The sequence below is a fragment of the Mus caroli genome, unplaced genomic scaffold, assembly GCF_978045245.1.
Source record: "Mus caroli unplaced genomic scaffold, Mus_caroli_1 scaffold_10, whole genome shotgun sequence".
NCBI classification, from domain to species: domain Eukaryota; kingdom Metazoa; phylum Chordata; class Mammalia; order Rodentia; family Muridae; genus Mus; species Mus caroli.
In genome coordinates, this window is record NW_028227265.1 from 7,045,532 (window position 1) to 7,062,318 (window position 16,787).

The 16,787-nt window shown below is 46.5% G+C and overlaps 1 protein-coding gene across 5 annotated transcripts in view; it reads right to left on the reverse strand.

The window, feature by feature from the left end:
• Window positions 1–16,787, reverse strand: part of Zc3h18 (zinc finger CCCH-type containing 18) — a 51,587-nt gene that overhangs the window by 23,452 nt on the left and 11,348 nt on the right. For 4 of the 5 annotated variants that reach the window (XM_021169726.3, XM_029480521.2, XM_085843533.1 and 1 more), the window contains 3 exons: window positions 14,678–15,282; window positions 11,756–11,840; window positions 10,952–11,023 (listed from right to left, as the gene is read on the reverse strand). In XM_021169726.3, the coding sequence (XP_021025385.2) occupies window positions 10,952–11,023; window positions 11,756–11,840; window positions 14,678–15,268 (748 nt within the window). In that variant the 5' untranslated portion in view covers window positions 15,269–15,282. The remainder of the gene's footprint in view (window positions 1–10,951; window positions 11,024–11,755; window positions 11,841–14,677; window positions 15,283–16,787) is intronic. The other variant, XM_029480520.2, reaches the window with a different exon arrangement.

Here is a 16,787-nt window from a genome sequence, read left to right on the forward strand (position 1 = left end):
ATGAATTGCTGATCCCTCCACATGGGAACAGCCCTGAAACTGGAAGAAACATAAAAATGTCTTCAGCTGAAACTTCAACTGAAATTAGCCAATAAATCTTTTTGGTTACAGAATCTTTAAAATTAATCATGCAGCCGGGCGTGGTGGCGCACGCCTTAAATCCCAGCACTCGGGAGGCAGAGGCAGGCGGATTTCTGAGTTCGAGGCCAGCCTGGTCTACAAAGTGAGTTCCAGGACAGCCAGGGCTACACAGAGAAACCCTGTCTCGAAAAACCAAAAAAAAAATAAAATTAATCGTGCAATCCTCCATATGGCATGGATGAAGACTTATTACAATTGGTTATTGATCAAATAGCTCATGAAAAAGGTAGTTGTCTTTCACCTGACCAGACAATGAGCAAACTTCATCCGTAACTGCTCTGTGCACCATGCACAATCCAAACAAATATCTTTAGAGAACTAAAACTTTAGTTGTAAGATTCATCTATTGCAGAGTGAAGCACCCTGATGCAACGCTGACAAGCTCCTCCGTAGGGATGCTGAGGTGACTTGCTCGCCAGCTCCCTGTCTCAGCTGCAGCTGTTTCCAGAGACTCCCTCCCAGAACAGGTTCAAGAATGGCTGCTGATTTCTCATGACCTCGGTTCATCCAGCCTTTCAGACGGGTGCGTTCAGAACTTCAGTTAAGCCCTGAACTTTAAAGGCATGCAGAGACTGGATAACAGATGCCAAGGCTAGCTTTCTTAAGGCTAACCAATCTTTACTATTTTACTACCCTCTCCCCACCCATTAAAACAATTCATCGCCCCAACATTGCAGGAAGCAGCTCTGGAGTGACCTCCTCCTGATCCCTTGGGATCGGGTGTCTGCTTACGGTTATTTTATAAATGGGTAGGTTGTCATTTTAAGGGATAATTTGGAAATGGTCATAATTTCGGACAGGGAGGAAACTAAATAAAGAGCGTAGACTTGGGGATTTCCATATTTCCTTTCCTCTTCTCTATCCCTTCTTAGGTAAAAGGAAGGGTGTTAAAGGGAAAGAAAGGGGATAGAGTAATATAAGAAATTAGATATATGGGGATGCATAACTAAATTTACTCATAAGCAAAACATTATAGTTATCATCTTGCATTGGTAGAAATCTTCACTTTTTTTGTTTGTTTGTTTGTTTGTTTCCCGAGACAGGGTTTCTCTGTGTAGCCCTGGCTGTCTTCAAACTCAGAAATCCGCCTGCCTCTGCCTCCAAAGTGCTGGGATTACAGGCGTGTGCCACCAGTGCCCGGCAAAATCTTTACTTTTTGATGTAGAATTGAAGTAATAATCTCTTACATCGGTACATAATTTATATATTGATACAGGTTTAAGGTTTTCATTGAGATAAATCTTTGAATATTAAAACAAAACTTTAAATTAATATTGTTACTCTTAGATAGGCATTGTGCCAATGCAACTCATTTAAGAATGTAGGGCTTGGACCTAGTACTTCTAATAGCTGCTACTGCAAACTATTTAGGATGATAAAGTAATGCAAGTTAAAGGTAATATTAGATTCTGACTTAATTACAATAAAGTGTTTTCAAAATTATTGCAATAGTAAATAGCTAAGAGTAGTCAACGTTTAACAGTTCAGAAAGACTATATGTAGTTAAGTCTTCAAAGCATCAGAGAGCCACAGAATATGGCATTTAAAATCTTATTAATAATCAATAGATCTTTTGACTAGAAGACACATCTGTCCCGACAGTACCCTCTTCCCACTTCAAAGAAGATACTGAGATCATTACCTCCAACTAGAGTTGATACAATTGTGGCAAACTAGTCACCGGGTGAGAAATACCCTAATTTCATTCTGCAGACAATTACTGTTCAAAAAATGGACACACAGAAGCAGGATAGTCGACTGCTAAGGTCTGTCAAGACAGGGCAAACTAGTTCTTCATAATCCCTGCTTTACTTAAGGTCTGTCAGATGGTTCTAGCTGGAAGGCTGAAGACAGATGCCCCGACATTATGAGGGATACGGAGGACTGTCCAGCGAGTCAGCTGTCTCTACAAAATGTATACGCTTTGAGAGCTGTGTCTTTGTCTTTGTGCTTCCTACATATTTAAGTAATATTTCATTCCTCCTCAGATCTCTGACTACAGTATTGTTATAATTATGTTCAATATGTATATATGAGAGAAAAGAATCTTTTTAATTGGACAAAAATGGGGAAATGTAGTAGGTTTGGCCTAATGTTGCTTGTATTATGATGATAATCTGGGTCCCCAAAATTCCCTACATGAGGGTCCACAAGTAAGACACTGAGGGACTCTTCCCCCAGTTGGCTCTGAATGGTAAATAAAGATGACACCAGTCCACGGCTGGGCAGGGAGACAGAGCATGACTTTTAGGATTCCCAGGCTTGGGACAGAGAGAAGCAGGAAAAGGAGATCCACCAAACCTGGAGGAGGAGGAAGAGGAAAAGGAGGAGAGACACAATGCCTGACAAGAGTGAAGGACAGGGAGGCACAGCTGGCATGTTAAGGAGTTGAGAGAGCATGGTCCAGTCAGGGCAGCCAAAGTAGAATATAGAATTTAGTAAGTAATAACTCAGGATTATTGGCAGGAGGTGGATTAACCATGTGGCGGTTCAGAAGTAGCCCAACTGTTGCACTGTTTAAAGCATATCAGAACGTAAAGGCTGTGTTTTTCATTCAGGAATGTAAACAATTGGGGAGGGTAGCAGGAACGCACTCCCGAGGTTTATTTCTTAAATAATTAATTCAACGGGTAGATATTTGACATAAAAATTTTATGGTAAAATGAAGTAAAATCAGGAATATATGTGTGAATAAAGTGTATATTCTCTAAAGAGCATACAGTAGAGCCGGGTGGGTATGACAGCAGACCTTTGATTCCAGTACTCAGGAGAATGCCTGGGCTACATACTGTCTCCTGTTCCCATGTCTCTAGAACCTTGTGCAGAGGTAGTTACCAACTTAGGGGTAGTCAAACATGTAGTCACCAAATGTCTACCCATTTTTCTTGAATATATTATACACTCTGACTTGATCTTTACTGCTCTTGTCTGTAAGCAATTTAAGAAAAAAAAAAAAAAAAACAACCTATGTGATTAGTAGCAACAGACCTAAAACTGCATCAGTAATACTGACATATGACTATGGCAGATGTCTCAGCAGCAATCGAAGAAGTTCAACAGATGGCAGGAAGTGGCTGCCCATCCATCACCTGCTGGCCACAGTCCCCATGTCTAATGGCTGAGATTCATCCATACAAACGTGCAAATGCCAGCAAGAGCAAGCACACGGTAGCCATGTGCATGAGCAACTGCATGTGTCTGTTAAGTCCAGAAATGGCCTTTAAGCTTGTGATCTATCACTTGGATCAGTTCTCATCAGCTGCATGATTGCCACCATAGGCAAAGCACTTGCCACACAGTGAAGATAGTTTTACACTGTCACTTTACAAACAAAACACTTGTTTTGGTCCAGAGCGCACATTCTGACAAAGTGGTCTCTATCACACGCCGTGGTTTCCTTTTCAGCCAGTCTAAGCAGCTGCAAACAAGCAATAACCACAGCCCGTGCATGAATGTCAAAGTGCTTCACTGGTTAACAAACTCTTCTTGACAGGAAGGCAGACTACACAGAAATACAACAATTAAGCCTTAAGCAATTGAGCAAACTGCAGACCTATAGCTCTGTGCCCTTACAGGACTTAAGACCCAGTGGCTCAGGGCACATAATGGCTCCTGTGACAGGAAATTTGTGTGTCCTTTCTCTCAGCTTAGAGACATGAGACTACAGCTTCTCTCAGGAGCTCAGAGCTGGATAAATGCCCATGCTGGCTTGCATGAACCACTCTGGGAGAATCCTGCCTGTCCAGGGAGCCTTTGCTCCTGAACATGATTTCTACTAAGAAATGTCAATTATCTACTTAGATATAAACATGTCAGCACATGTCTATGGAGTATGTAAACTGGGAGAAGATGGCATCGTCTACTTTGAGCAGATGCATGCTGAGGCAGGGTGCACATTCAGTGCCGATGCTGGTTCTCTGTGCTGCATTTGGTGCGTTGGTGGGGCAGCTATACCAGGTGTGATGCATAGGAGGCAAGGCCTTCCAGAGGCTCTTCAGTCACACCACAGCTCTCCAGTTGTGGGCGGGAAGTCCACCCAGCGTAGAGAGCCTGGGCACTGGGTGGTCTGAATTGACCTTCCAGGAACTCTGCTCTAACTTTTCAGAGTCACCTGCAAGGCTGATGGACACTGGAAAGCAGTCATGCCCACAAGTCCAATTCTCATATGGGAGAACAGATCTGAACACCCACACACTGACTGTTGTCTCTTCTTGAAAATATTTACTTACTTTTATTTTATATGCATGGGAGTTTTGCCTATATGTCTTTGTATGTGTGTACCATGTGTGTGTCCTTGGTGCCTGTGGAGGCCAGAAAAGGGTACTCCTGGAACTGGAGTTACAAATGGTTGTAAGCCACCATGTGTGTGCCAGAACTGAACATGTGTCTTCTGCAGGAGTAGCAAGCATTCCCAATTGCTAGGCCACCTTTCCAGACTCCCAGAGTATTGCCTGCAAAGTGGCAGCTTTCAGCCTTCATGATCTGGGCCCAGCTCTGAGCTCTATCTACTAGCTGCTCTGTCTGTCTAGCCTGAAGGCTACCATCCTATGGAAGGGTGTGCACTGAGCAGTCTCACTAGAGTGGTAAGTCCTTAAGGACTGAACTAAGGTGAGGCACATACAACTGGGCAGATTTACTCAGAATCACTGGGTTATACATTTACAGTGGCAACATTTTATGGCATGTAATTGTACCTACCTCTGTAAATCTACAAAACAAACAAACAACCAGTCAGAGCCAGGACAGTGGTGCACACCTTTAACCCAAGTACTCAGGGTTGGGGGGCACAGAGGCAGGCAGATCCTGGTCTACAGAGTGAGACTGTCTTTTTTTTTTTTTTTTTAAGATTTATTGATTGATTGATTGATTGATTATATGTAAGTACACTGTCGTTGTCTTCAGACACTCCAGAAGAGGGTGTCAGATCATTACGGATGGTTGTGAGCCACCATGTGGTTGCTGGGATTTGAACTCCGGGCCTTCGGAAGAGCTAAGAGCTGTCGGGTGCTCTTACCCACTGAGCCATCTCACCAGCCAGAGACTGTCTTAAAATTAAAATACACAACAATATCCCTGTCAAAATTGAAGTTTTTTTCCTTACTAACATAACTGAGGCTGGCCTTTACATATGTGCGCTCACAGTAGGAGTGTCTTACTTACCACTATGAAAACTGCTCTAATTTCAGAGTCCCTGAATGGTCTGGAGAACTCCCATAGGCTACAGGCCACCCCGAGGCATTCCAAGTTATAAGCATGAAGGAGAACACACACCGATATGACATGCATAGAAGGGCACATAAGAGCATGAAAAGGGTGCACATCACTGAACATCAGGGAGTCCAACAACCCAGACACGCCCAGACACTGCTAGAAAAGCTCCTGACAGAGTGGGAAAGATTAAAGGGTACAGCTACAGTGGAGCTCCTTGAGTGGTGATCTGGTGCTCAACTTGAGGTTCAAGGCTCTGAGTTTCACTCCCCCATACACTCCCTGTGAACATCCAGCTTCGTTTCTGGATCAACCAAGCAGGACCCTCATGCCCACACACAAGTGTTTAGGTGGTCACATTTTAATTCCTCTTGAACAAACACAACAGAGGGCTTGATGCAGCAGTGTGAGTAAGAATGACCCCTCCCCCCCCCTTAGGTTTATATATCTGAATGCTTGGTCTCAGTTACTGGGACTGTTTGGGAAGGGCTAAGAAGTGTGGGTTTGTTGGTGGAAGGGTCAGACGTTGAAGTTTCAAAAGCCACATGATGCCCAGATGTCTGTCCTACTTGCAGATAAGGCTCTAAGTGCTCCATTACTACTGCAGCACCATGCCTGACTGCTCTCCACACCAGTGGTCATAGATTCACCCTCTGAACCTGGGAACTTCCAAACAGACTCTTTTTCTCTAAGTTGTCCTGTTTATGGTGTCTCATCACAGCAATTAAAAAGTAACTAAGATAGATGGTACCAGGAATGGGGTATTGCTGTGATAGGCCCATGATACGTCTCTCTCTCTCTCTCTCACTCTCTCTCTTTCTCTCAAAAGAACTGTGCAAGATGTTGGGACCTTCAAGTAAGAAAGGGTTTGAATACTGTAAACAAAGGCTTAATGGGACATCCTGGTAGGAGCTTGGGAGACAATGAGTAGTGCTGAGAGCAATGTGGACTACAGAGTCCCAGCTCAAGAGGTTGCCTATGGAACAGTATTAGCAGCTGGTCCAGAGACCATTCTTGTGATATTCTGGCAAAGAATATGGTTGCTTTATGGTTTAAGAATCTGCCTAAGGCTAAACTGACAGAGGAGATGCCAAGACAACCCAATACTGCCTCTGTTGCTTTAGTATTAGTAATCACTCTATGCAGGTCTCAAATGGAAAAGGACAACTGGGGAAAAAAGAAATACAAAATGTGAGCCACAACGGCCACACCTTTAATCACAACCCTTGTGAGGCAGAGGCAGGTGGAGGTCTGAGTTCTAGTCTACAGAGCAAGTTCCAGAACATCCAGGGTTACACAGAGAAAACCCTGTCTCCAGCAACAGCAGCAGCATCAGGGCTGGAGAGGTGGCTCTGTGGTTAAGAGCATATACTGTTTTGTAGAAGCCTGGAGTTCAGTTCTCAGCACCCATGCTAGACAGCTCACCACAGCCTGTGACTGCAGCTGCAGGGGTTCTAATACTTCTGGCATCAACAGTTACCTGTACTCACATGCACACCTACACATATTTAACATAATAAAAACAAATGTTTAAAAATATACTGATGCTGGGTGTGGTGGCACATGCCTTTAATCCTAGCACTTGGGAGGCAGAGGCAGGCGGATTTCTGAGTTCGAGGCCAGCCTGGTCTACAGAGTGAGTTCCAGGACAGCCAGAGCTATACAGAGAAACCCTGTCTCGAAAAACCAAAAATACTGAGAAAACTTAATTTAGGAGCTAAGGTTTGTGCAGAGAGAGATAGGAGAAATGGAACTAAGGGGAGCGGCACCCTCAGGACCCTCCCCAGCTGATCCTACATGCCATCTGTGATAAGGCTTAAGGAATGATCTGTTCCTAGAGAGCAATAAATCTAAGTTTATCCAAATGTAATCCAAGGAGGGGGCCCAAATTTCATCACAAGGCAGCCAAACTTGGCGGCATGGGTTCTGGCTTCAGAGTCATGAAGGATGCAGTAAAGGGGTTGTAGAGTCTCAAGGGAAGAGGGGCTGAGGTCAGTTGTGAGGTAGGTGAGCCCCGTCCCCGTCATGGAATTTGGAAGAGGCCATTACATGAAGCCATGAAAGTGTTGGAGACCCCAGCTGCTGGAGGTATTAAAGCTGTGGGGCATCTGTCAAAGAAAGCTTCGTGCAGACAGGGGGTGGAACAAACCCCATAGAGAAGTGTGCTGCAGTCAGCAAACTGCAAGGGTGGAGCCAACTAAGCTCTCCGACATCAGGCACAGATTAAGCAGCAGTTCTCAACCTTCCTAATGCTCAGACCTTTCAAATAGTTACTCATGTTGTGGTGAAAATAATTATAAAATTATTTTTGTTGTAAATCTGCTACCTTTATGAACTGTAATGTAAATATCTGTGTTAATGGTCTTAGGCAACCCCTGTCAAGAGGTCAGCTGACCCTCAGAGGGGTCGTGACCCACAGGTTGAGAACCACTGGACTATAGGTTTTGGCAGATGTCTCGCTGGATTCTGACTCTGCATTGTCTCAGCATTTCCTCACTCTGCTCAATGCTCTCCTTTGGAACAGTAACACATTTTATGTTGGAAAATGTAGCTTGCCTTCTGACTTGATTTTACACGGGTAAGAATTATGAGATTGCTTAAAGCCTCCCTCAGGAGACTTCAGACCACAAGCTCTCAACCTTTCTAACACTGTAACCTTTTAATACAGTTTCTTAGGTTGTGGTGGCCCCAACCACAAAATTATTTCATTGAGACTTCATAACTGTAATTTTAGTACTGTTTATTATTATTATTGTTTCTTTGAGACAGGGTTTCTCTGTGTAGCTCTGGCTGTCCTGGAACTCACTCTGTAGTCCAGGCTGACCTCGAACTCAGAAATCCGCCTGCCTCTGCCTCCCAAGTGCTGGGATTAAAGGCCTGCACCACCACAGCCCGGCTTTAGTACTGTTATGTCCTGTACATACCCGCTGTGCAGGATATCTGGTATGTGACCCAGAGGGGTGCCACTCACAGGTTGAGAACTCCTGCTTTAGTCTGTGCTGAGGCTGAGAAAGACCAGTGAGGACTTTTAAAGTTGAACTAACTGTATTTTTCATTATGATACTGCCACAACTCAAATGGAGCAGGGATGGATGGAAGGATGGAAGGAAGGAAGGAAGGAAGGAAGGTAGGTAGGTAGGTAGGTAGGTAGGTAGGTGGTGGTCTGAGTGAGCCTTAGGCTCATAGATTTGAATGCTTGGTCTACAGCTGGTACAACTGTTTGGGAAGGATTAGAAGGTGTGTCACTCGGGGAAGACCTGTGCGTTTCAAAAGCCAATCGGGTTGGTTCCTGGTTAGTGCCTCTCTCTCGCTCCCTCCTTGCCTCCGAGCTGCATTTAAGATACAAGCTCTTAGCTCTGGCTGCAGAGCTATGCCTGCCTGTTGCCATGCTCTGCCACTGTGTTCCTGGACTCTCCCTCTCCACCAGTAACCTCCCAATCCCTTTTTCTTTGTTGCCTTGATCATGGTATCTGAAGAGACAGACACATACTTGGCCATAGCTGTTCTATTTCTCAGCTTCTGAGGAACTGCTCAACTTTTATTTCACGTTCCCACCAGCAGTGTGCAAGGGTTCCAGTATACCCACACCTTTGCTAAGAAAACAGCCTTAGTTTTATTTCTAAAGTAACTTTTCTCATTATTGTTTTTTTCTTTTTTGACATAGTATTTGCAGCCCGGGTTGACCTGGCACTTATATGTCTGTCTTTGTCTTCTAAAGTTCTGGGATTAAAGGTGTACACAACCATACATGTCCAGCTAAAGAATTACTTTTGTGTATGTGTGGGTGTAAGTACATGGCCACATGTGAGTACAATACCTGCAGAGTCCAATGGAGGGCACCAGACCCTCAAGAGCTGGATTTATAGCCAACAGCCAGCTGCCTGACATGGGAGTTGGTAATTGAACTTGAGTCCTCCAAGAACCTTATCTGCTATTAACTGTTGAACTGTCTCTCTAGCCCTATGAAAAGGATGATCAACTGAGTTCAACTAAACACTATGCTTATAACTTGTAGGCAAGCCACAGGGGAAAAATTCCTACAATGATGAGAACGACATCCCAGAGAAGTCAAGCTCACCATTCCTCTCCTCCTGCACGTTATAAACAGGATGAGAGAAAGGGAAGCAGCAATTAACACCACCCTGAAAACGCTATGTTCATGTCTGTTCACTGTACTCACCCTGGAAACACTACTACTGTTCACACTCACGGCCCTGGCTAGTTTTTAGGTCAACCTGACAAAGGCTACATTCATTTGGGAAGAGAAACCTCAAGAAAAAAAGCCCCACCAAACTTCAAGACTGGCCTATAGGCAAGCCTGTGGTCTTTTTCTTAAGTAATTGATGTGGGTGGCCAGTGTTACCCCAAGCAGGTAGTCCTAGAGTATAGAAGAAAGCAAACTGAGAAAGGGGAACAAGCAGTAAGCGGGGTTTCTCTATAGCCACTGTTTCAGTCCCTGCCTGCCTGCCTACCCTCCTCTCCTCTCCTCCTTTCCTTCTTTCCATAACGGACTATGATGTGGGACTGTAAACTGAAATACCAACCATGCCTCCCCAGATTGCCTTTGGTTCCGGTGTTTTATCAAAGCAACAGAAATGCTAAGACAACCACCTAAGCTGCTTCCCACTTGACTGCAGAAACTTCACCATGCATTGCCTCACTCATGAAAAACCCAAACCCAGCTTAGTGTAACCAGCGGTGCTCACCCAGTGTGCTAAAGCAGCAATCCTACCCAAGTGTACACAGATGTCTCACTAAGAGCTACCTTTACTTCATCTGATCTGTGCTTGGTAAGCCTGAGACTAGATCAGGGTGTGAACCTCTGGCTCTTGCTCTGACTTATGCTGATGCTGCTGGCCTGTCCCAAAAGTCCCCAACAAGCTTCTCAACTGCAAAGGCTCTGTGCAGCAGTCTGAGAGCAGTATACTGAGAACCAAGTATAGATCCGTGTGGTACACACTTCTGCTGCTGCAATCTGCACATCTGCTGGGGACGACTGCACTGATTCCTCATGACATTACCTGGAAAGGGTCTTCTGCTTGCACTTACATTTCTTGAAATATCAGCACGTTAAATAGCAAAGATTTCTAAGAACTAAGACGTGGTATCACAGCTCTTCACCCTTAGGATGCTTGGGGCATTTCCAAGTGAAGGTCACCTATACACTGCCCTGTATCCCACCCCAACACACACAATCGGCTGTGCAACTTATGGGCCAACTCTTTTCACTTGGCATCCCAAGACCAGAGAAGCAAGCCTGAGTGGAATTTTCATGAACATCCCATCACCAGGGCATCTCGTGACCTGAGGGACAGAGCTGTTTGGGGCTCACTCCTCAGGCACATTCTCCCCATGAGCAGGACGGGGCTCCACTGCCCGTCTGTGGGAGCTCCTGTTCTTCAAGTGCAGCGCCATGGTCTCAACCTGCATCTCCTCCCCAGCTCTATGGACACTAAGGAGAAAAGGGCCACAGCAGTTCTGTCCCTCAAGCCTCCTCCCTGTTGGCATCCCAGCTGTGCTCTGGATCCAGGAGAAAGAAGTCTGGCCTCTGGCGCAGGGGACTTTAAGGCACAACAGAGAGTGAACACAGGATATTTTGTACCTTTAACCTGGCCTCTGAGTGGTATGGAATTTGGTATTGGTGGAAGAAGAGTGGATAATGGTGTCACAACATCTGGAAAAGAAGTACAGGAAGCTCTTGTGAACTTAGACTGCACACACAGGCTGGCGAAGCGAGCAAAGTCATCCACGCGCAAGAGAAAACACCTGCCTATCTGTCCAAGGAAAACACTAACAAGAAATACACCCAAACCACTGAAGAACATCCAGACTGGAGACTCTTGATTCCATGTCTGAACCCACCCCCACCCCTGGCGTTACAAAGCCAGAGCACAGATCACATCTGGACTGTGAGGAAGACAATGCCCCTGCTGAAGCTGCTGCATTGCATTAGTCCTCTGCAGGACTGATGCCCTTAGAGGCTTCCCCTTGCCTTTTCAATACCACCCCCAAGTAACGGACCTGCTTCTAACCCATCTTGTAAGAAGTGGCTCTTTCTAACAGAGGAGGGGAATGCTAAGACTGGAACAGCTGGCCTTATAGAAAGAAGCACTCAGAAACAACTGCCACTGTGTGCTGCAGCCTTGGGTCTGCTGTACACAAGCCCGACACCTGCAGGGTAAGAAGAGGGGCTCTCCTCTATGGCAGTTTTTAAGGCAATGACAGGCCAATGAAAGGCCCATGTTTACCACCAACAGCACCTCACTGCCATCAACTCTTGCAGTCTAGCCCCGTGAAGCCTCACTGACATCAACAGTGTGCCCAGAGGAGGATGGATCACCACCATGGCCCCAAGAGAGCAGAGGCTACACAGATGGCCGCAAAAGGGCTGGAGGCAGACAGTTACCTTTCATGAAGAATCGGCAGGTGGGGCGAGGCCTCACCTTCCGGTCACTGGGGTCCTTCACCTCGCCTTCCTCCAGGTCATCATCCTGGAACAGAGGACAGTCATCTGGAGGGAGCCACACCACTTCCCACCACACCTCTTCACCAGGCTGGAAGCAGAGAGGCTGGGGGAGCATCCACCTTTTCCACAGGTACGTCCTCATCAGCTCACCTCCAGTTCCACATTCTTAAGTGCCCAGTTACACCACAGATGGTCTTCAGTCACCTATAACCTCAGAAGAGTGCTGTGGAAATGGTAGGCTCCACCTAACACTTCAGAGCAGAACTTCTGTTTCTATCCATCGCAAGCAGGCAATGGTCATACTTTGGTCTTTACTACTACATACGTTAACAGTGTATAATATAAACCCCAGTACTTCATGTCCTTTACAACTGAAATCTACTTGCCTCTCATGGGGACATCAGGTGACCCTGATGGCAACACTACCTATGGCTCACTCTTTACCTCACCATTACTTTAGAATGACCCAGAAGCTTTACAGAGAGTAGAACCCAAGTTGCATTTCCAGGGTCCTCAGGGGAGCCAAGACCTGACCACTACTTTGGGGTCTCACCAGCCACCCCTGTGCCCAGGGCTTGTTCACCAACCTATTCCCATCAGCCTAGACTCCTTGTAGTCAAGCTATGCCCATGGTCCTATGCTCTCTGGATAGCCCTGGCACCAGGGGAAGAGTGGGCAAACATGCCTTCTGCCTTGGCCTGCTGACCCCATGAGGAGACAAAAGCAGAACAAAGCCATTAGCCACAGAGTCAAAGAACAATCCCTGGTTAAACACACACGGGCTGTTCCCGGTGTCCTGCAGATGCAACCGACCATGGCGTGCGTCTCTAGGAACAGGTCAGAGGGATCAGAAAGGATGCCCTTGTTTTCCTCTGGTGACAGGGGATGTCACGCCACATCTCCTGCTCTGCAGAACCCCATGCTCACTAAATATCATCTGACAGGGAATATCCTTTCCAGCAAATACCAACAAGCAGCTGGCCCACAGTCCAAACTAACTAAACAGCATCCTAAACACTCATGTAGAGGCTCTGCCTGAGAGATATTCATCTCTCAGATATTCATCTTCAGAATGCCATGCCAAGTAGGTCTTGGCCTAGGAGACTGTCCCTGAGGAGGGAGTCTGGTGATGCAGCAATTATCTAAGACCATGATAAGAACAACAAATATGCTAAGCAAGAATCACAGTGGATAACCAGGCAGTGGTGGTGTGGATCTGAGTTCGAGGCTAGCCTGGTCTACAGAGCGAGATCCAGGACATCCAGGGCTACACAGAGAAACCCTGTCTCAGGGGAAAAGAAAAATCCCAGTCGAGGCCCATGAGCCTATAGAGACGTAGGAACATAGTTCAAACATGCAAACAATATTGTGGAATGGGAGGAAGACAGGGTCCAGGAGAGGAGCTTACAGGGAAAGTGGCTGCTGGCCTGGAGTCACTGTGCTATCATGGGCCAGGCTAAAACTTATCAGTTATGGTGCCCACTTGCCTACCTGTCCTATTATATCTTCAGCATGCAATTGTGATCCTTATACACTTCCAGGATCCCCAGTGTCCAAGACTTCCCAACAACATGAACCACAGGGTACTGTGGGCTAGAACAGTAGGAAGGAAGGACCTCTCCTGTTACTAAAGGATGCTGGGCTGGGGTCTTTTAGTAGCATGCTATTTCCCATAGACTGCAGGACCATTCACATTGGGGTAGCAGGTAACATACTGTGGAACTGTGTTGGGCCAGAAAGTCAAGTGGCAGATTCATCCCATACACTGTTTCCAAAGGAAACCAGCACACAAAGACTATGAATGCTGTCTAGGGTGGGCTTGGTTCAAACCATTTCCCCACTGCCCATACCCACAGCACAACACAAGAGTTACCAGTACCCCCACCTCACCCTCTCTGACTTTCACTGTGGGAAGAGGAAGGGCATTTCACAGGGAGCAGCCTGACACCAGGCACAGCTAAAACACAGTTGATAATCCCACCTGGAACAACACAGCATCTTTTCCCTTTCACCAACCCCTGAGGGAAAGATCAATTTCTCCAAGGGTGAAGCACACGCACGCATGCACACGCACGCATGCACACACACTCACACTCGCACATACACACAGGAGCCAAGAAATCATGTACAGCTTAGTTCTTCCTGAGGGGACTAAGCAGGTAACTCAGAAGACTTTACTCCCCAGCTGGGAGAAGATGTGAGACATCTGATACACTTGCAGCAACTACACCCCATTTACTCTACCACTGGGACACAAAGCCCTGCTACCAACCAGCCTGTATGGCCAAAGTCATCCTCCATCCATGAAACCCTAAAATGAACTAAGTGTGCAGGGACCAACAGGCTGCTGCAGGAATGGTGCATGTGAGAATCTTAGGTCCCTCTCTCTAGATCATCTGATATGTTTAACCTATCTCCTACCAGACAAGCAGGTGCTTTCTGAGAAACCTCAGCTGGCTCATCTAGTCTGCCCCTCCCTCACCTGCTTTGAGCTCAACTGCTCTGAACTTCAGGCTATGTCTTCCAAACCTCCCAATCACGCTCTCCCAACAGAATCATCTGCAAAGAAAACCTGACCTTCACACCCATGATTCCATGTGAAGATTTAAAGATGGGATCTTCTCTTGAACCTGAATCTCAAGAGATGCCCCGATAGCTCTCCTCTCTGAGGTTCTCTGCATAAGCCTACTTCCCATTCTACACTGTGAGCAATTGCTTTCCTGCCTCCACACAAGCTCTCATTTTCCTGCACCCTAGCCCAGCCTACCACTGACCCTCTCTCTAGGAACAAGGGAGCCTGAGAGTCCTGCTGGGCCCGCTTCTCCTGGATCAGGCACATCTTGACAGCTCCACCATACTCACGTCTATCTCGCCATCATCGATCTCCCCGTCGTCATCCTCTTTCTTCTTCTCCTTGGCAGCTTCTGGGGGTTCTTGGTCTCCCACACTTTGAACATCAGGCTTCCCTTCCTCTCCGGGAGCCCCTTCCCCCTTCTCCTCCTCCTCCTCAGCCCCAGCCTTCTCAGCCTCCTCCTCCTGGGCAGCAGGAGCTGGCTCCTCGGGGACCTCCTCATCATAGTCTAGTTCATGCTCGTCCAGTTCCCGGGTCACTGAGGAGGCTTCGTCCCTGAGGTCACTCGTCCCATCTTCCTCAACATCATCCCCTTCCTCGCATGGGGATCCTGCTGGGCCCCTGCTCAGCTCATGAGCCTCTGAGTCCTGATCTTGTGACTTGGGCTCACTGGCTCCATCTTCCTCATCCGAGCGAGTCTCTTCCTGGCTTTGTACCCTGGTTGCATTTTCCTCCTCCTCCAAATCAGAAGCCCTTTCCCCAGCTCCATCCAAATCTTGTTCAGATCCACTTTCCCTCAGAATGTCATCATCTGAGAGTGCCGGCTGCTCTTCATCCTCTGGGGAGTGAGGATCCAGTTCAGGGCTCTCGGCCACATCCATCAGGACCCACAGATCTGCAAAAGACACAAACCATAGTCTCAGCCTGGGCCCATCCTCCTGGCCCACATGCCCTCTGCCCTTGTTCCACACAACCCCTCCTCCCAAAACCACATGCCTCCCTGTGGAGTGCAAGGGCATAACTCTGCCGCCTATGGCTGGCCTCCACTCAGCCCTGTGCCATCCTGCAGCTGGCACAGGTGAAGAAAAGTGAACAATAATAAGCCATGAACTGCCAAGGACAGTGAACTATTGGGACTCGTGGGGACTGACTTCTGAAAGTAAGGTTTCTACACTGGAATGAGATCTTACCCTAGGTCAGCTGCAGTTTCTAACTGAGCCCTTTTCTCTTCCTCTGCCTCTCAAGCAGTTTCTTGTCACCTCTTCAAACCCCATCCCCCGCACTCTAAGACTTCTACCCAGCCTACAACACTGCTCTTCAAAAGCAGAGCTCTGGGACCACTGACTCCAGAGTCCAACCAAAGCTATCCAGGTAGCTGCTGTACAAATGAACTATGACAGAATATTTTTAGACATTTAAATCATATACTTATATAAAAGAACTTTTTCCTTTTAGAAGACACACTTCTATTTCTATGAATCCAGATTGAATGAAGCAAATGGTTCTTTTTTGGTTTTTCCACCTCCACAACTCATAGAAAGCACCTTGCTCTGCTGGCTGTAGCGATGCATGCCTGTAACACAACACTTGGGAGATGGAGGCCACCCTGTGTTACATAGTGAAACCCTGACTCAGTAAAAAATGCACACTGCTGCACTTGTTTTACAGGTGGCCACCTAACCTGGGGCTGAGAATAAGTGTAGACATCACACCTAGCAGCAAGTAGCCAGTATTTCTATCTCATAAGCAACAGAAGTCAAATCCTAACACAGAGGAGGAAGTGTTTGGAATTCATTCCACTCTATATTCTGGGGCTGGAAAAACAAAAGCTGTTCCGTATCTAGCAAAATGTACAAGTTATTGAACTCAGGTTTACTCTGCGCTTAGAGGCACCAAGGTCACACACCTTTACTTTCTTTATACATTGTCTTTCCGTAACTTCATATCTACCTATTAAAGATACAACATAGTTTTCAATTTGTGAATTCAGGACTTTGCACATGTCAGGTAGCGTGCCCTATCACCAAGCTACAGCCCAAATTTTACTTTGAAAAATTTATAGCCTGCGTTGCATATTGAGTCAAAGGCCTGCCTAGGCTATAGAATAAAACCTGTCTCAAAAATAAAATAAGAGAGGCAGGCGGATTTCTGAGTTCGAGGCCAGCCTGGTCTATAGAGTGAGTTCCAGGACAACAGCCAGGGCTACGCAGAGAAACCCTGTCTCAAAACAAAACAACCCCCCCCAAATAAATAAATAAATAAATAAATAAATAAATAAATAAATAAGATGGGCGAGCAAGATGGCTTAGTGGGTAAAGGCACCTGCTGAGCAAGAAAACCCAAGAAGGTCTCTGGACCAACATGGAGAAAGAGGGCCAGCACCTGCAGGTTGACTTCTGA